Consider the following 21,890-nt stretch of genomic DNA (forward strand, 5'->3'; position numbering starts at 1 on the left):
TAGATTTAGATTTAAACATTTAGATTTAACATGGGGTGGGCGATATGGGAAAAATATCATATCAACAAATCATATTTTTTCTTTGTGAAATCACGCTCGCGATTTTATCACGATTTTTTTCACTCAAATCATTTAGACTATTTTAAGTTATTTTAATAAAACCTTCTTAAAATCATCGCCCTAAATGAAAAACAGGAATAAAAGATAATTTAGGACAAGGTAATTACAAAACAAGTTATTTTAGTCCCAGTCTTTTTACTTTGTTTAACTAAAGTGGTGTAGCATTAGCATTAGCAACACTTGCTACATAACAAGGCAGCATATCAGTCTAGTGATTTATATTTGTTATTGAGGAAACACAATCATATTAATAAAATCCTACTTTAAGCAGTGTTTGAACGCCTCATTTCACACAGTTTAGACAATCATATTCTTTACAAGATAAAATGTTACTGCTTTGGTTACATTAGGCCTGTGTGATATGGACCAATATTCATCTCTCTATTTTTTTCCTCAATATGGCAATAGGTGATATAAATTCCATTATTATTATTTTTTTTTCAATAGTTTTACAAGAAAAACAATAATGGGTCATTTTTACACTTGGCACCTCATAGATTTGGGTGGGCAGTAGATAAGCAGTATTGTAGAAAAGGGGTGGGGGAGGAGGGGCTGGTTCTGGTCACCTGGTGGTACACCAGGTGACCAGAACCAGCCCCTCCTCCTCCTCATGCTTAAGGCCAGCTGATTGGTGTAATGTTCTTTTTATGTCCAGAGACGGTTGCTGTACTGCTTTTTGTAGCTGAGAATGTCCTTATTGACATCGTTGCCCCAGAGATGGTCCTTGTTGGTATTTTTGAATCCTTTAGAAAGTTCTGGAGGGTGGAGCGGATGCTTGATAAGAATAAGTGGTTTCCCTCATCAGAGAAATGAACTCCGTCTGAAATAAACAGTGATCGTTTGTAGAATCGCAGGAGAGGATGTTCAACAACGTCTCCTTTGAAACAGACAGACGTCCTCTTGACAAAATGATTGATGGTTTTTCTGTCCCTGATGATCTGGGACAGCTTCCCGTACCTCCAGGATCTGCGTTCATTTATGGAGGAGAAGATGATCTTCATTGCAGGGAATTTAATGTGCAATTTGGTAAAGTCCTCTTTAATAGTGTAGGCCAGACTATTTGCACTGTTTATGCCCAGGTTGTTTCCTCCGGCATGAACCAGGAGGATGTCAGGGGGTCCCTGGGTGGAAAGCTGACCATAAAAACAAGGCAGAGCTCCTTCCCACCTCATCCCTCCTTTTCCAAACCAGTGCACGTTGGCATCCAGTCCCAAATTATCTCCAAAAAACTTTAGCGCAGCCTCCTCGCCCCGCCGGATGTAACTGGAGCCGATTATCCACACTTTGTCCTTTCTCTGTGATCTGTAACATAGACATGGAATCAGGTTAGGATTCATGAAAATAAATACAAAAAAGTACTCATCATTGTCGTTTAGCCTGTCCATGTTTTATCATCATATTAGCTGGAAGTGTGTAGTTCCAGTTACGAGTTAAGCCTCACTTCAGATTGAAGATTCTAATTAAAAGTCAGCTCTGAGATTCTTTTTCTCTCCAATGGCTACAGGTCATTACTTCATACAGTATAAACCAGTGGTTCTCAAACTTTTTAGACTCAAGTACCCTTTTCTCTTATTTCTGAATCCAAGTACTCACTTTTTTCCGACTACAACATTTTATTCAGAAGTCTGTGAAAAAACAACTATAAAGCACAATGATGGAAATAATGAGTGATAACACACATTTGAAAGAATCTCATTTTGTAAATAAATAGAATGAAACAGTATTTAGTGCCTCCTGAATAGATTTATTTCTATAGATTTTACCATATACGATCATCTCCCTCATCATGTGGGACCAAGACTGACCCTTGTATTTTCAGTTCATGTTCTAATGATTAGAACATGAACTGAAAATAATCATAATTAATATTAATAACTAATAATAACCATTCAATATGATTTCTTACATCATTTCTCTTATTTTGTGTGTCTTTCAGTGTTGGTAACGTTACTTTAAAAAAGTAATATTATATAGTAATTATAACTATTAATATTAGTTACAGTTATTCACGACTTGATCCAAAAAGTAACTGAGTTAGTAACTTAATTACTCGATAATAAAAGTAACTCATTAACAAGGAAAGTAACTATTTGCGATACTTAAATAAAAAAAGAATCGTGTGTCATTGTGAGGTGCTTCATTAAATTCTAGTTACTTACAACGGATGTGGACAAAGTCTTCACTCCTGGATATAAAGTACACTTCACATGCACGTTCGTGCCTTTGACCACAATTAAATTAAAGTAGTATTTGTATCGCCACCTTAAAAATAACAACTTTTCATCGGAATGCTCCACGTTCGCCATCTCTGCTTCTTCATCAAATCTGTAGTGGTTGTGTGTGTGCTGCCACGTGTGTAAAAACACTGTCTCTGATTGGCTGCCATGAAACATGACGCCGTCTTAGCCAATCATAATCGCTCACCTTGTTTTTAAACCACCTCCTCACTGTAGCTGCATATGAAGCCAGGGGATCTTTCTGATCACAGTTTATTCAATCAATACATGTAACTCACCGCATTTAATGTTCATTAACATTAACGGAGTTGTAATGGCGTAAAAAGTTTATCAGTTAGATTACCCTGTTACTGAAAAACAAACGCCGTTATTTTAAACGCCGTTATTTCAAACACTGGTGTATTTGTTGTTGTTTTGTGTGTTAGCTGGTAATAGTAAGTCATTTTCTCTCTTAGTGTGTGTGTGTTTGTTTGTCCTTTTGTATATTTTTCTCATATTTTGTGTGTTTTTAATGTCGTTTTGTGAATTTCCGGTAAATATTAGTATGATAATTTTTAACTAGAAATAAACCTCTAAATAAACCTTCTATTGTTAATTTTACTCTATCTCTCTCAAGTACTCCCTGTAGTGCCATTGCCTACCCCCTAGGGGTACACGTACCCCCCATTTGAGAAACACTGGTATAAACCATACGTTTTCATTATTTCTCCAACATGTGGAGTCTTTCTGATTGACATAAAACTACTACAAAACATTTGGAAGTGAGGCAGGACCATTTTCTAAATACATATTTACAAAGAAGGAAGGAAGAAGGAAATAGCTATAAATATTTGATTTTAGCCCCTCCCAAAAAATAAATATAAATAAAAAAAAACGAATTCATAAAAAATGTCTTACCTTTCAAGCTGATGCTGCTGGGCCGTCATTTTTTCATCCAGTTCGTCCAGTTTCCTGTTTCCACTGGTAGAAATGTGGTTTCACCACAAGATGTCGTCTGATCAACACAGTTGTAGAAAATTTGTTTGAAGAGCTCCACAAAAATGGTGCTGTTACTCACAGAGATGATGAGCAACTGAATATAAAAGTGGACTGTTAGTAATGGACAGTTAGGCTTGTTCCCCAGGCAACCCAACCTCTCATCTGATTGGTCAACACAGTTTTTTCAGCTCAACAATTGCGTTTAAAGGAAAACAAAACATTTCAGAAAACAAAATGACAAATAATTCATTTTAAACAAACAAACAAACAAACAAACAAAGCAGTTATTGCGATTTTACAAAGAAAAACATTTTTTTGGAGGGGAAAAATAAGGAAAAAAAAAAAAAAAAAATCACAATTTTTTTCTTTGTAAAATCGCAGTCACTGTTTTTTTTTTTTTTTTTTTTTTTTTTTTTTTTTTTTTTTTCATTCAGACCATTTAGACTATTTTAAAGTTATTTATCAATAAAACAAACTATTTCACCAACTTTAAATATTGCCCTAAATGGAAAAATTGGATACACGATAATAAAAAATCATGTAAGCAATTTATCAAACTGGTTCTATGTACAATTTAAATCAAACAAATGTCGACAAGTTTTTTTTAGTGACAGCCTTTTTACTTAGTTTAACTAAAGAAGTGTAGCATTAGCAACACTTGCTACATAACAAGGCAGCAAATCAGTGATTTTTTTATTTTTATTTTTTGTTGAGGTAACACTCATGTTAATAAAATCCTACTTTAAGCCGTGTTTCGACCCCTCATTTCCCACAGTTTGGACAATTACATGCTTTACAAGATAAAACATTACTGCTTTGTTTACATTAGGTCTGGGTGACATAGACCAATATTCATATCTCTATATTTTTCCTCAAAATGGTGATAGATGATATAAACTTATTTTTATTTTTATTTTTTCAATATAGTTTTACAAGAGAAACAATAATGGGTGAAAGTCAGTGGATTAAAATGGCACAAAAAGCCTTTTATTAACCACTAGCAGCACAATATCAACATTTTGTGTCACTTTTGATTTTTTCCTTCATTAAGGCTGAAATGTATGATTTAATACTGTAGTGTTGCTAAACCACATTCAGAACATTGTCTCTTTAAGAAGTGTGTAAACAGTCCCAGAACCCATAAACAAGCCAGAACAAATGTAGTATATACAATGTAGTGAATGAGTGTGTGTCAGGGTCATTATACTTTTTGAAATGTAATTTGTTTTTATTTGATTTGAGTTTTTCAGGATTTTTATTTTTTTAAGTTAGTTTGTTTAACTAACTAATTAAATAAAAAGGGAGCGACAAAGGAAGCGGAAAATGAACATATATCATTTAAGACCTCGTTTACAAAAAATGGACTTTTTCAAGATTTGGAAATGATCAAGGTGTGGTCCGTTCCCAATCAAGCCTTCCCCACTATCTGACTGCTTGTACACAGAATGATTGTTGGTTTATTGTCAAGAGAATCAGTGAACATAAAAGCTCCATCAGATGTGCCAATCCTAACTACTTGTAACCAGTGGCCAGTAATTTAATGCTGTTTCACACCTTATCTCTTCTGTCATTTCCAGGGAATTCAGCATGTACAGTTGTCAAGAGGATGAGACACTGACAAAAATAACTATTTTGGATTCACACACTAGACTCTCAACACCCAAAGAGCTTCAATATAGATTTTGATATGATTTAATATAATATGGATTCTTGTAGATTAGCCATGGTTTTAGACACTGCATATTGACCGTCTGCCTGATGTCTATGCAGTGTCCTCATCCTTTCATACCAAGTATTTGTTCTCACACTGTTTATATATTTGTATATAATTAGTTTTCTCACTACAAACTCCTCATTCTACTTCTGAACTACATCTCCCACATGATCAATAGTGGTGTAGCAAACATGTGACTGATTGCCTTTATTAGATAAGCCTGTTCATTGTACCCATGCATTTTTACATGTATATTACAAACACATTTTGGCAAATATAACCAAAGGGAAAAAAATGAACAAATATTGTCAGTAAGGAATAATGACACACAGCAGCTTAAGGACACAGCAGGTTATTTTAATTAACTTTACTTTGCAACATTCAAGACAAAAGACAAATCTTTCATATTGTGTGTGTGTGTGTGTGTGTGTGTGTGTGTGTGTGTGTGTGTGTGTGTGTGTGTGTGTGTGTGTGTGTGTGTGTGTGTATGTGTGTGTGTGTGTGTGTGTGTGTGTGTGTGTGTGTGTGTGTGTGTGTGTGTGTGTGTGTGTAGGCCTCATGTGCAGTGTGTGCACCCCACACATCCAACTATTTACCCCAGTTAGGTATGGGGTGCTGAATGTAAAGACTCGATCACTTTTTCATAGCCAACATATTTTAAACATTTAGCTGACTTTCCTCACATTTAGCAATTTTTTTCTTTTATTTGAGACAGAAATTCATGAAAAACAGCATGTTCTATATCATTGTTAAAAAGTGTACTGATGGAAAACTAATCTAAATGTAAATATTAAATCTGAATGTAAATATTAAATCCTAATGTTAAATCTGAATCTAAAACCCACACTTCACACACCCCACCACTGACTGAGCCTCAGTCAGTGGTGGGGTGGCGACCGATTTAACATTTGGATTTAACATTAAGGCTTCCTCAGAGCCAGAGCGTTTGGGCTCTTTTTACGGTAGCTTTGGCTTCCTCCACCAAAGCCGGCACTCGGCTGCCACTTGGCCACCACCCTGTGAGCATCGGCTTCAGCTCTTGGTGACATCATCGACTAGTTGACGTCGACTCGTATGCACATGAAGTCGACTTTTCAAGTTATGAAGTTGTTCAACCCCTAGTACATATATGTATAGACATTATATACGTAGACGCCACATCGACTGTAGAGGGACACGTCTACAGCGCCGCCATCTTGGAACGGTGCTGGTGGAGGCAGCGGTGCATGGACATGTAAGAAATAATATATTGTTAGCAGATTATTATTATTGTTATTGTATTGGTTCTTTTTTCAAACATAAAATTTAAGAGTAGATGTTGCTCTTTACATTTTTTAGCTTTACAGTTTCGGGGACGTCTCTCACCTTCCTCAGAAGCATCTCACTGACAGTGTGTGAGCTACTCCCCCGCCGACTACTTTTTCACCGAAACTGTAAAGCTAAAAAAGGTAAAGAGCAACATCTACTCTTGAATTTAATGTCTGAAAAAAGAACCAAAATAAGTCTATAGTAATAAAAAAACATGATGAATGTATTTGAGCTATCTAATAAAGCTAATAATAGGCCTAATTAATGATGGGATTATTTTTGTTGTTGACAATTCTTTATCTCTGGCTACATTGCTCACATGTTTAAAGTTTCCCAAAGACAGTGGTTTAAGGAGACAATGGGAACGGGCAGTGAAACGGGAAGATTTTGTGGCAACTGAGAGGTCCATGCTTTGCAGTGAGCATTTCAACACAGATGACCTTGACAGGACAGGGAAAACTGTTCAGCTGAGACAGGGAGTCAAATACTAAATACTCTTGTAGATAGTTTGATTGTTTATGTTCTTGTTCCTTGAATGTTTCAGTTCTTTGGCTACAATAATAATAAAGATGATGATGATAGAGACATAATATTATTAGTGACAGTAATAATAATAATAATACTAATAGTAATGGTTATAATAATAATAATAATGGTAAATGGACTTGATTTTATATAGCGCTTTATCACCACACTGAAGCAGTCTCAAAGCGCTTTACATATCAGCTCATTCACCCAATCACTCTCACATTCACACACCAATGGGACAGGACTGCCATGCAAGGCGCTAGTCAACCATTGGGAGCAACTTAGGGTTCAGTGTCTTGCCCAAGGACACTTCAACACATAGTCAGGTACTGGGATCGAACCCCCAACATCTCGATCAGAAGACGACCCACTACCACCTGAGCCACGGTCGCCCTAATAATAATAATAATAATAATAATAATAATAGCAATAAATATAATAATGATACAATGAGAATACCAGTCACTATAATTTAAAAAATTAATAAAAATAACAATACAATAATATGAGAATATAATGATAATTATAAGAAAAGCAATAACAACAATAATACAGTAGTAGTACATCTATACAATAATAATAATTGTCAAATGCAATGTATGCAATGTTATCAATAAAAACCTGACCACGTTTGAACGTTTTCTGGGTTCCTTTTGTTTTATTTAAGTCTATCTATCTATCTATCTATCTATCTATCTATCTATCTATCTATCTATCTATCTATCTATCTATCTATGTTGTGTAAGCACATCATTCCTCTATAGATGTAATGTACTGTATGAGAAATTGCCACCGTTCCAAAATTGTCACCCTGTCAGGTTCTGTTTAGTTTTCTTTGTGTTTAGCCCTTGTGGTTCTTTTAGTTATTCCGAGTCTTAGTTTATTCTGATTTTCGAGTATCTCCTGTGTTTACTCTTGTCTTTGTGTTTCCAGGTATTCCTGCTCATGTCTCCACCTCCCGGTGATGTCAGTGTGTTTGGGTTCTGACTTCATGTTTTCCACCCAGGTGTGGCCCATTCCCAATCAAGCTTCCTGAAGTCTGCTATCATCTCCACTGTCTTTAAAGCGTTGAGCTTCATAAAGAGTACATTTGGCAAATTATGGACAGCATCTTACATAGAATTAAGTGCAAAAAGAAAATGTATTGCTGAAATTCTAACAGAGAATTTAGGTTGTGGATGAGCTCATGTGCATTCAAGAAAGAACATTAATGAATATCAACAATGTGTACATGCTGGTGTTCAAGGTTTTCCATTTAATAGAAACTCAAAAATTACATTTCCATTACAGCTACACACAAAAAGCCATGACTGTAAAAAGAAAAAAAAAAGATGAGCAATTCTAACTGGCTTTGGCATTAAAAAACACAAAATATAAATATGTTTTAACAAAATGGTAAATATAAGCACATCTTAATGTTGTACAATTTTAATGACAAATGCAATTAAGCAAATAACTGGAGCTTTTGTGTAAAGGTGACACTCTTCAACAAGAAAAAGGATTGAAATAAAACCTCATGTAAAAAAGACCCTAACCTCATATAGACACAATAACTGTTTCAATACATCCCAACAATCAGTGCATCTAGAGTTGATTATTGCCACCAAACATACTGCAATACAAAGGTTTTAAATGCATTAAATGACTTTGACTTGGCAGAACAACCTTTTTAAGTGTTTGGATATTTCCTTCATCTTCAACCCGTACACTATTGGGTTAAAGAGGGGATGATACAAAATGTCTTGAAAAGTCATCAACAACCGTACAAGCTCGTTGCATGACCGGAACTACTTTTTATTAACAGGCGGAGTTATACATCGCATCACACGGTGCCAACAGGTGGGGTCAGGAGTCAAACATAATGAAGTAAAAATACAATTGAGAGCATATTAATTATTTACATACATGTGTTAACAATATATTAACACCCCCACTTGCTCTCATATTGTCAGCTTCCTTTGCAAGGATAAACAAAACAAAAATGTACAAATAACATTTTAAACTCCAAAAATAAGTTTTGAAAACTTGAACAACTTGTGCTGTGATGCTGGTTTTGTCATCACGTCTGCTAACATCTCCTCTGTAGGGCAATAGTGTAATGACACTTTTCCATCGTTCACAGTTGACCTAACAAAATGGTATTTTATGTGAACGTGCTTACACCTTTGCCTGCTCACTGGATTATTTTGCTAACGCAATAGCACCTTGATTATCCTCATAGATCTTAGGTGGTGCATGATAATTCTCAACAATAACTATTGATTGATTCGTCACATGACTTTTCCAGGGTTTGAGTTTGTTTTATTTAGTTTTACATCTACCTGTAGCTCTATGTTTTTTACACTGCTGACAACTTGTTTGTAGTTTTATTTCAGAAAGTTTCACTTTTACAGTTACAGCTGGAAACCTTTGTTAATTGAATATCCTAGTTACATTACAGCAATCAAATTAAACTATATCAACTAAGTGAATTAATAAAAATGGCCTGTGTAAAGGCTTTTTCAAACTAAAAAGTTATCTTGTGAAATCTCTGACCTGTTGACCTGCACAACTCAAGAATCAGAATCAAGAATCATTATTTCTTGGCAGAAATGCTTTTAAACACATTCAGCTGACATAAACATCTTGTTTTCAAATATGTAGAATAATTGTGAATTTATCAGTAGCAGTAGTAGTTTTAATATTTTAGTTCATTTTTTGCAGGCACCTTTTTTGTCCGTCAAATGTATTTAAAATAAACTAAAATTAAAGTCATTTCAATCAAGTGGGGTGGTTCTAACCATGGTTCCACTATTCTTCTGGCTATTGGTGACCCCAGTTACCAATGGGACCACTGGACTCAGTCAATGAATATCAGTGATGTCCTTGATATAAATTGGGATTTTTGCTTATCGAGATGGTAGTAGAGGTTTTGATGTTTGATGATTCATGTTTATCTTTTTTTAAATCGTGTTTTTTATTTTTCCGAGTAAAGTTGATGAATGTTTTGTTAATTTCTTTAGACGTTGATACCTGAACAAATAGAGATAAAGCAGGATATATTAGTCTAGAGATACCTTCAGCTTTCATTAAGAGAATTCTTCCAAACATTGTCAAATCACGTTGGAGCCACATGTTCATAATATTTTGTGTTTTCTTAAGTCGGGGAAGAAAGTTTTGTTGTTGTCTAGTTATGACGTTTTATGTGATTGACAGTTTTCTTGAATGGTATATTACATACATTCTCACTATCTGTATCATGTATGGATAATATTTCACATTTACCTATGTTGAGTTGTAAGCCAGATGCTTTGGAAAATGTTTTAATTAATTGTGTTGCTGGTTCAATGTGGTGTTTATCTTTTAAAAACAAAACCGTATCATCCACCAATTGTGTAATTCAAATTTCTCTTTGATTTATCGATAAACCTTTAATTTCAGAGCTGTTTAAAATTTGTAATGAAAGGAATTCTGTTGCGATTAGTAAAAGAATTGGTGAAATTGGACAACCTTGACGAACAGATCTATTAACAGGGAATCTTTTGGAAGTGCTCGGGTAAATCTTTAAGTTACTATTGTTATTTTTGTAAAGCATTTTAACAATTGAAATGAAACTTCCCCCAAAACCCATGAGATCTAAAATCTTGTATATAAATGGATGTTCCAGAGTGTCAAATGCTTTGTAGAAGTCTAGAAAAACTGTAACTACCTCTGAGTCCACATGTTCAGAATAATCAAGCAAATCCAAGATTAGTCTAATGTTATTACTTATGTGTTGATTTGACATAAAACCTGTCTGTGTTTCATTCATGATTTCGCCAAGATCTCTTTTTATGTGTCTGGCAAAAACAAGTGAGAATTATGTATAATCTATATTTAGGAGAGTAATTGGCCTCCAATGTTCTATGCATAAAGAATCATTGTTTGGTTTGGGAATCAAGCTTATTAATCCTTGTTTCAGAGTGGCTGTCATTTCTTGATTAGCAATGCAATCTTTGTACATATTCATTAATGTGAATTCAATAATCTCCCAGAAAAATAGATAAAACTCTGTGACTAAACCATCAATTCCAGGATATTTACCTTTTTTCTAATGTTTTAGGGCTTCAATAAGTTCAAAGTTTGAGAGGTTTATCACAATTCTTCTTGAAATGATCTGAAATAGTAGGGATAAATTCTTTGATTGTATTAAAAAATACCTCACAGTGTTCTGAATTGAATTTAGATTCATATATTTTTTTATATAATGAACAAACATATTCTGAAATTTCTTTAGGATTAGTGTTTAAGTTGTAGTTTATTTTAGTGCCGACATATTCATTCTTTTTAATTACGTTTTTCAAGTGCAAAAAAATAAGTCAAATTTTGTTCTCCATTTTCCAGCCATTTAGCTCTAGATCGTTTATAATTTGACTGCATCATTATATAATTTATCTATTTCTTTTTAGAGTTGTATTATTTTTGTTTGCTCACTTATAGAAAGATTCTCTTTATTTAATAAGGGCTTTAAACTATTCATAACTCCTCTTTCTTTTGCATTGTTAATTTTCTTTATTTCTTTGCTACGATGAATAGCAGTTTCTCTAATTTTAAATTTGAAATACTCCCATTTTTGAATATTATTTAACTTTTCATTATTGAAAATATTTAGTGCATTTTGTTTCACAAAGTGTTTAAAGATTGTATCTTTAAGTAAGTTTTTATTTAGCTTCCAGTATCCTCTTAGATTATTATTGTTATCTTTGGAACCAGAAACGAGAATCAAAATCATTTTGTGATCAGATAATGGAGCATGTAAATGTGAAACCTCAGATATAAATTGTATACAAGATGAAGATGTTAACCATGAGTCTATTCTAGAGTGTTGAGTGCGTCTAGCATTACACCAGGTAAATTCCTTAGGGTTAAAAAACTCAATGTCATTCGCGATGTCTGTCACAAGAAGTTTTTCAGTTCGGTAAGATGTAGCTTTAAAACAGAAGCTTTGAGAGTTTTTTTTCCAGGATTCTATCTATTGAATCATTTGGAGCATCATTATAGTCACCTCCAATAATTAGTTGAGCATCTTTATGTTTTTTTTGTCGACACTCAATTTTGGAATAAATCTGATAAAACATATTTTTAGCTTGAGTTACTCCATTGTGACCATATACATTGCATAGTATGAAAAGAGAATTGTCTAGTTTGAATACAGTTATAATCCATCTGCCATTTTTTGCCATGAGTTTCCAAGACATTACCAGTAAATTTATTAAACAAGAGACATTCCTGCTGGGATCACGTGATCCCTCGACTGCGATGCCAGCGTAGTGTCTTTCTCTGCCTAGCATAGTCATTTTTTTTCAATAATCCGATATTATACAACAAATACTTCAACATCCATCTCATCATGAGTACTTCCTCAACCAAAGACGCTTGGAAAAACTTCAAAGAATCTGCCATCTCGAAGTAAGAACTGGATGCAGCCATTGCTAACGGCATTAAGCTAGCGCTCAAAGATCAACGCGGTGTACTGGATTCAGCTGTTGCCTCCGCCATTAGGGATGCTGTGGATTTGATCCTGGTACCAGCTTTACATGACATGCGAACAGAAATACAAAAGACTGCTGAAGCCGTGAATGGCATTACCAATGAACTCTATTAAGTGAGCAAGTCTGCTAAGAGGACCCAGGACCGAATGGATGCTGTGCAGGCCGCGGCATGGGAATATAGGCGTTCGCTTAGCGAGCTAAAGTCACAGCTTGACCTCCTTACCACAAAGTTGACGAACCTGGAGGACAGGGGGCGAAGGAATAACATAAGGCTGGTCGGCTTACCAGAATCAGTGGAGGGTTCAGATGCAGTTGGCTACCTGAAAAAGAATCTATCTAAATGGATCCCTTCGTTGGATGGCAGTGACATCGATATTGAACGGGCGCATCGGGTGTATGACGGAGGCCAGGCTAATTCCAACACACCACGAACTCTCATCTTCAGACTGCTCTGTTGGCAGGACAGAGCGGCAATCCTTAACGGCGCACGGAATGTCTTCCCAGTGAAGTATAAATCCAACGAAGCCACCCCGAAAACAACCGACTTCAGCCCAGCAATGACAGCCAGGAGGAAGAGCTGCAGCTCTGTCCTGAAGAAGGCTGTCCTGGAGAGAGTGAAGTGGTCGCCATGGTAACAACCCCAGGCCTATTAACAGTGGCCCAAGCGGATCTCCAGGATGACAGAGAGGGTAACGTGACGGACATGGACGCATGAGTCTTCGAATCTTACCTGACATAAATAAGTTCTTAAAGTTTAAGCAGTTAATGTTTAAGCAGTTTTTTATTTTTATTTTTTTGGTGAGCGGGTAACATTGGAAATTGTATTATTTAATTGGCAATATTAAATATATATTTGCCAGTCCAGTACTTCTGTTCTTCTAAACGGGCTCTATTGATGGGTTAGCATTAACGTACAATCCAGATTGACTTTGCTGGTTCTAGTATTGTCGAATGTATTTATTTTTTGTGTTTAAATCACTGTGTGACTATCTGGCACAATTTGTTGAGTTTATGTTCTTGCAGACCAACAGTTTTTTTTTTTTTTTGTACAGTCTGTTAGTTTTTGTGTATAGTTTTCCCCACCCCCTCTTCTTTACAGACATATTTTTACTCTATATTGCAGCAGTATTTGGACAAATATACAGCATTTGGCAGGGCGATTACGCAGTTAAGCTTCATCTTACGTTAGCACTTATACATCTTGGTAGCTGAATAATTTGTGTACTTGTGTATTAAATCTATTATCACTTAATGTGAAAAACTCGTGTCCTTGAGTACTTACACCATAGAAAGACACGTCACTGGAAATGATGGGAAAGGAAGACTTGCTTTTGCCCGTGTTAACAATCTTAATCATAAATTAGCTTTTACATCCATATATTGTCCATATGAGCCTGATAGACCTTTTTAATTTCATTGGAAACACACTATTAGAACAAAATGATTGTTCCCTTGTAGTGGGGGGCGATTTGAATGCAGTCCTTAATACATCTCTTGATAGATCAAATTCAGATGCTACTGCCAATCTATCATCCAACCTGCTGAAAACACTTATTAAAGATCTTGCTTTGCATGATCTTTGGCATATACAAAATGCTCATGCAAGAGATTATACATTTTTCTCTGCTAGACACAAGACATTCTCCTGGATAGATTATATTTTTCTCAGCCCAGCTTTATTTACAGAATAATACAAATTAACACAAATATATTCATCACTATTTTACCGAGACCACTGTCCGATCACTCTGCACTACTGTGCAACATTGATTTACCCAATATTAAAATAAAAGCACCAAGATGGCGACTAAATACGTCCTTACTAATTAACTCAGGATTTATCAGTTCACTTAAAACCCAATTAAAATAGTTTTTGGACATTAATGCACAAGAGTGCTCTAACCCACAGATATTATGGGAGGCCACAAAGTGTTTTATCCGTGTTTCTGTATCTCATTCTCTTCAACTCTAGCAAAGACAAGAGTTCGACAAATAACAAATCTTGAAAACAAAATATAATCAATAGAGACTTTACAAAAAAATAACTTCACAGAGGTTCAGGCCAAACTACTGACATCTTTAAAAAATTAATACAACACTGTTATTTACAACATTCACGGTCTTCGATCGATACAGGATTTAAAAACACATTTCTCACTTACTGCTTTCACTTACTTTGTTTATTTTCAGCTAAGATCAGCCCTAAAAGCTTATGGAGTTCCCTGGAACTCTCCTCTTTAGGCACATCCCATGCTAAAATTGATCTCTAAGTTACTGGATAGACCCTCTGTTTCTTTAATATACCATGAACTGATAGAGCATAGCGCTAAAGTTCTACCAACTGAATCCGTGTGGAATAAGGAACTGGGCAGTTTAGATTGGAGGAAGATCTGGTGCAACCTCACTTCAACTTCCAAAAATCTAGCGCACTAACTAATTCACTTCAATGCCATACATAGAGCTTACATTACACCCTATAAGAGATTCCAAATGTAATTACAATCTACAAAAAACTGCCATATATGTGGAACTGCGTCACTTGGGACATTCTTACACATGTTTTGGGATTGTCAAATCATTTCTGAATTCTGGTCTCATGTAAACTCTGTTTGCAAACGTACTGAACATTTTTTACATTTTTAATCCCACATTTTGTCTCCTTAATTATCATTCTGATGTAACTTTAACACAAATTAAGCTCAAGTTGGTGTTTGCAGGTTTTACCTCTGTGAAAAAAAAAAAAAAAAAAAACTATATTAAAACATAGGTTTACTCCAGGTATGTGCATTAAATAAATTTGGTCTCAAAGCCTGATCAATATTATCAACCTCGAACATACGACTGCACGTCTTAACAAGGCTCAACCAGCGACTGTTCAAGCATGGAACTCTATTTCATCCAAGTTCATCTCTTGGACCAGAGACAATGATGAGGCTATCACTGAACTTTATCTGATTAAGGTTCATTACCGCCATCCACTGGTTACAAAACTGACCGAAAGACTGATTTTTATTATTCCGGACTACCGAACTCAAAACACTACTCACTTTGTTTTTTTTTTTTTTTTTAAATGGAGCCCAGGGGCCCACCTCTATTTCTGTAAATTTCCAACTTTATGGGGAAATAGTTGTGTGATATATCGTTTCAAAGGCAATTCAATGTTGCACAATTTGATTTGTTTTATTCGGTGGAACTGAGTCATTTGACTGAATTCTCAGGAACGTGGTACGTGCTATTCTGCACTGAGATGTTCCGCAGGCCCAGCCATAGTTAATCCGAACTTGTTCATCAACATTACACATTATGTCTTCTCTCACCGTCCATCATAACACTGATTGTATCTCTTTGAATTACTGTAAACAAATATTGATAGTTATTTTCCTTTTCTTTTATTGTTTTGTTTCTTGATATAATTTTATAATTAAATGTTTTTATCAACAATAAATGAACTTACACTAAACTAAAAGTAAATAGTAATGACAAATCATTATTAGTTTATACATAAATCTTCATACAATAATGAGGTGGGGTTTTTGGCCCTATTGTTCCCGTAAGGATTTATTATTATTATTATTATTATTATTATTATTATTATTATTATTATTATTATTATTATTATTATTATTATTACGTTACTGGCACTTTACTTGGATTTTTTAGTCCAAAATGGGGACATTCAAATGTAAATGGTTTATTTCACCTGTTTGAGGCTAAAAGTTGACATTAATGACTCCAAAGACATTTCTTGAACAAATTAGTAACTAAGTTTTATGATTCACGTGTGTTTTATGCTTAAGTTTGATCATAATTTATACCTTTTTTATGTTTTGCTTCAATGTCCAACAAGTTAAAAGACTAAAAAATACACAAAAAAACAAAGATGTAGTAGTAAAGAAAACACTAGAACAAAATGATAGAATGCTTAGACTTTTAAAAAAAGTTTATTCCATCACGTTGTGTGTTTGAGATACTTTTTTATTTTATTTTATCATCTTAAGCAGGGTTTAAATGTGCTTTATATATAAACTTGTACATAATGGTGGTAATAGTTTAAAAATAAAGTCTGGTCTGTAATGGAGTGAGGCTGGATTAATTACATTTAGACTGGGGTTAAAGTGACTTATCACATCTACTTAAATTTGTTTAATTGTTTTAAGGTACTTGTACTTTATGTGTTAGTGTGTGTGTGTGTGTGTGTGTGTGTTTTGCTCTTTGGACTATGAACATGTCTTAACCTAATACTGAATATAAAACAAGTTAATACTTTAGTTGTAGTAAATTGTGCTATAATACATACTAATGCTATACTATCTTTCTCATTTCATCAGAAAAGATCAAACAATGACAGGCTTCATGGTGATGAACACATGATGTAACCACAGAGAGAAGCTGTGACTGAGAACATCCTCTACATGATGATCACTGACATGAGGTCTGTGTCCATGGTTAAAGATGAAGCTTCACTACAATCATCCTCACCTTTAATCCAGGTCACATTCGAATAAACAGGCTGAAATTAAAAATGTGGTGTTTTTTTATCCGATTCATCAAATAATTTATCGCCCGATTAATCGATTATGAAAATAATAATTTGTTGCAGCTCTAGTTGAGAGGGAGCTGGAAGACAAATCAACAGAACTCAGACACATGCCTTGATGTCCAGTCAGACATTTTCTCTTTCCCTTACCTTCTCACCTACCTCTTTTACCTCATCCCAGAATTTCTGTTTTCACAACATTTCAAATGAAAATAGTGTGTTCACATTGTTATGTCTAAGGTGGGCCCATAATAGAAACATAAAGTTTCATTAGCCAGGACAGAAATTAGGCTGCTAATGTGGGTTGGTTACATTTTCTTAGAAGGCCTAATTTTTGATCAAAGTTCCACATATAGCATTACACAGTGAAGAATCTGATAAAAGCACTTTGGTGTTTGGTTTTCTCACAGGTTCCAGTCAATTTTGATTTTTAGTTTATTGTCCACTGATATTAAATGTTGTGAGAATTGTGTTACAATAAATATAATTTAGGACAATGTCAATATTTTTGTTCTCTTTCCACATTAATAAACACATTTAAAAATGTTCTTGAACAACTGATTACTTTCATTTTTCCTTATTGTATATTATTAACTGACATCAATGCCTTTAATTGTAAAATAATATATTTTCCCTTTGGTCTGTATTTCCATCGTAAGTTTGGTCTTAATTTTTTTTTAACGTGGTATTAAAAAGGTCTCAAAGTTTTAAATATAACTTCTTCCTACTTGTAGTCACCCTGCAATCAGTATCCAAGCTATAAAACACTTGTTAAAAAAGAAAATATATAGGTAAGTCATTTTTACATTGTATTTATTGATTAAAAAAAATGGTTATTTATGGTTGGAGTCCCATTAGGAGGCTTTGCCTCTGGTAAAGGAGGTACCCATAGTTTGTTTCTCCAAGGAATGGGGGTTCTGTTGCGGGGCTGTGGATTGCTGGCACCCATTCCTGACCTCATATTTTTAGGATTCCATGATGGAGCAGCTGCATTTAAAGTCTGGGGAAGGAAAAAGTTAAAGATAAGTTCAAACACAGAAACAACAGTGGTTAAAGAACAGGTGAGTGAGGAAGGAGGTGATTTCTGCTCCATGGGTTACCTGGTTAGAGCACTTCCTGTTGGGGATGGTGAGGGGGGAGGAACGTTTGTGTCAAGTGTATTGGTTCAAACCATACAAAGTACTTTTTTGTGCCTGTGCGTGGTGTGTTTTTGTGCATATGCTGTGGAGTGTCATTAAGTTTGCAGTGTGTGTTCATGTAGTGATGTTGTAAATATTCACGATAGAAAACTATGACCGATGGACCTGACACACCCCCCTACTCAGACCAATTACGCACGGGTGCGCTTAACCTATCAAAGGTGTTCCTGGGATAGTAGGTGGGAATATAAAAGGAACATTGAGGAGGAAAAAGGTGACCAGAGAAAGATACCACGCGAGGAGCAGGCAGAGGACTCTATGCGAGCGGCGGCACCCGGGAGCGTGCACAAGGAAGTGGATGATCCTCCCCATAGATCCGGAGACGCACGGGCAACGGGACGCCGAGGCGGTGGATCAGCGGATGGATATTGATGCGCGCACAAACAGCTGAGTAAAGGAATGTGTTTTATCCTCCTGAGCGAAAGGCTGAGCATGGTGCCGATGCGTTGCTTTGCCTGAGGAACTGTTTACTGTGTTGACAGCGCATCGTTGGACGTCGTCAGCAGAGCTGTCGGGGATCCCGGAAGAGACGGTGCCACGTCTACACCGCTGCAGGCCCGTCGAGAGTCGCCGTTGGAGACGTGCCAACTCGCGCAGGAGGAGGACTGATACGCACATTAACATCGGACGCGCCGACATCTGGGATAGGAGCTACGGATTCACTTCAAGCCCACTCCCCTTCCTACTTGGGACTAGTACTTTCTGGCGGACAGGATAAGTACCTTGGACAGCGCTAGAACCACTAACGGAGCCACTTTTAGATACTGTTTTAAGATTTTAAATGATGCAGGAACCAATTTTCTGATACACTAACACTATAAAAAATATATTTAAAAGGAAACAAACTGACTGTGTTTCATTCTTAAACAGTGAAATCAAAGCTGGGTCTGACCATCGCACAATTGTGCGACAGTAAATTTTGGCGTTGCTCGACAGGACCCAGCACCACTGTTTGAGAATGGAACCAGGTCAGAGCAATGGGGTTAACCCACCAATTACTGCACAATTTGTGATGCCGTGGTTTATGGGAGCTGCATTCATACCCAAATTTAGTGGAGAAAAAGCGATATTTGTAGAATGGAGAGCTCAGGTAGAGGCCATGCTCAGAGCCCAGGGACTAAGCCAACAACAACAAGCAGACTTTATTTTAGGTGCATTGGAAGGAGAGCCAAAGCGAGAAATATTGCTAATAAGTAACGATGAACGGGATACGGGACAAAAAGTTTTAGAGTTATTGCAGAAACTGTATGCTAAACCCAACACCAGAGCTCAACTGAGGTCCCGTTTTTTTAACTGTCGGCAATATAGTGAAGAAACCATAAGGACGTTTGTACTACGCTTGAGAGAGCTCTTCTTTAGTTGGCAACGACAAGAAGAGGGTGAGGCAGAAACTGAATTACTATTAGATCAACTAATAGTTGGTTTGAGGGCAGGCCCGGTGAAACAGGAGCTAGATCGACATTTGCGCCGTCACCCTGGATTTTCATTTGAGGAAGCCTGTAGAGAAGTATTAGCGTTAGAACAGGAGCTACAGATGGAGGAGGGCATAGGCGTACAACGAATAATGGCTCCGGCTGCAAAAGACTCAGGTTTTAGAGTGGGAACGAATGGAGAAAAAAATATACTCGCAATTACAAGTAGATTTAATGGGCGAAGTAAAGAAAGAGATCTCTGAACAAATGAAAGCTCTCTCAACCAACCTCATGGAGGAAATGAAAAACCACCTGACACTGGCCACTCCCTCAGACAGACAACAGAGTAGAACCCAAAGCCCAAGGGAGAGACAACGTAGAACTGACAATACCGCAACCTATGAACAGGATCCCCAAGAACTCATCTGCTGGGGTTGTGGGGAGAGGGGTCATCGGAATCGACGCTGCCCAAATCGAAGACCCAGACCACAGGATTTTTAGGGTCCCCTACAGCTGAGGGCCAAGCAGTGGGGGTAGTGACCCGGGAGGGAGAGCCCACGCCTTCAAAGTCCACACTGGAGAGGGTGGCCCTAATCGGTGAATGTCCTGATGTGGTGGTTGCTATTAATGGGAAACCTATCTCTTTTTTGTTGGACACAGGATCCCAGGTCACCCTGATGAGCCAGACACTGTTCCAGAGACACCTTGGGGGGACGGGTATGACCCAAGCAGATCAGGTACCGTGGCTTAATCTTCGTGCCGCTAATGGCCTCGACATCCCTTATGTTGGATATGCACTGGTGGACTGTTTTGTAGGGGGAGTTCACCTACCTGAGAAAGGAGTGGTTATTGTAAAAGATGAATGCCTTGGACCAGAAAAAGGTATCCTTGGAATGAACATTATAAAGCCACTGTGGTCTATTCTGAACCAGAGCAACCATCCAGGACTGGTTGTTTTCAGGACCAATCTTCCATCAAAAGAGGGAACGGTGTGGACTCAAGCTCTAACTGAATGTCAAAGGGTGGCCACCAGAGACTCCGGCCCACCTTACGAAAGCATAGTAAGACTCCCAAAACAGTCCCCAGTAGTAATCCCACCAGAGTCAGAGATGATTGTCTGGATGCAAGTAGTAGAAGGGACAAAGAATCAGCCCCTAGTGATGGTGGAACCACTTTCTGATAATGAGACTGAGTTTCAGGTGGCATGGTCCTTGGTGAGACTCAAAGATGGACGGGTCCCCTGCCGCCTTTGTAACCCCAATCCATATTCTGTGGAAATTCCACAACGACGACCATTGGCTAAAGTACTGGAGATAAAGTTGGATGACGTTCGAGGGGAACAGGAGTTGACGATCCACCACATTGAAGCGGATGTGGTCGAAGTAGCTGTAAGACAAGTGAGTGTACCTGATATTGATGGGGAAGGTGTTCACCCTGTGATGTCTTTACAGGGGGACAGACTGACAGCTGAACAACAAACAGAGATGACTAAAATGTTGCAAAGATGGAGTACGGTGTTTGCTGAACATGAAGAGGACTTCGGCCACACTGGAGTTGTTAAGCATCAGATCCCCACTGGCTCGGCACCCCCGAGTCGGGAAAGATACCGGCCGGTGCCTCCGACCCTTTATGCAGAACTTCGTGCTTTGCTGCAACATATGTTGGACGGGGGAGTGGTAAGAGAGAGTGTAAGCCCTTGGGCAGCCCCAGTTGTTCTCGTAAAGAAGAAAGATGGAAGCTGGAGGTTTTGTGTGGACTTTAGGAAACTAAATGCATTGACTCACAAAGATGCTTACCCACTACCCCGCATTGAAGAATCCCTCACTGGTCTTAAATCCGCTAAATGGTATTCCACCTTGGACTTAGCTAGCGGCTATTGGCAGGTAGAAATGGACCCTGACGATCGGGAGAAAACTGCCTTTACTACACCGTTTGGCTTATACAAGTTCGAACGTATGCCTTTCGGCCTGTGCAATGCCCCGGCGACCTTTCAAAGGCTTATGCAACGTTGCCTCGGAAATATGGTTAATGACTCGCTCTTAATCTATTTGGATGATGTAGTAGTGTTCTCCTCTGATTTCAGGAGCCATATACAGCACTTGGAGGAGGTGTTTCAGAGGTTGCAGCAACACGGTCTAAAGCTCCAGCCTAAGAAGTGTCACCTGTTCCAGCGGCAGGTGGCCTACCTAGGCCATATCATTAGTGAGAGAGGGGTTTCTACTGACCCTGCCAAAACTACGGTGGTGAGAGAATGGCCGATACCAGAAACAGCCAAACAGGTAAAATCTTTTCTCGGATTTGCTGGCTACTACAGACGTTTTATCCCTGCGTTCTCCAAAGTTGCTGC

At 37.1% G+C, this 21,890-nt stretch overlaps 1 protein-coding gene across 1 annotated transcript; it reads right to left on the reverse strand.

Annotated features, from left to right (window-relative positions):
* Positions 1-709: 709 nt before the first annotated feature.
* Positions 710-3,469, reverse strand: LOC114454769 (uncharacterized). The gene is made up of 2 exons (XM_028435520.1): positions 3,255-3,469; positions 710-1,422 (listed from the first exon to the last, which is right to left on the reverse strand). The coding sequence occupies exons 1-2, from the start codon at positions 3,281-3,283 to the stop codon at positions 735-737; spliced, it is 717 nt and encodes a 238-aa protein (XP_028291321.1). The 5' UTR covers positions 3,284-3,469; the 3' UTR covers positions 710-734.
* Positions 3,470-21,890: the final 18,421 nt, after the last annotated feature.

This window comes from Gouania willdenowi, chromosome 21 (assembly GCF_900634775.1).
Source record: "Gouania willdenowi chromosome 21, fGouWil2.1, whole genome shotgun sequence".
NCBI lineage: Eukaryota > Metazoa > Chordata > Actinopteri > Blenniiformes > Gobiesocidae > Gouania > Gouania willdenowi.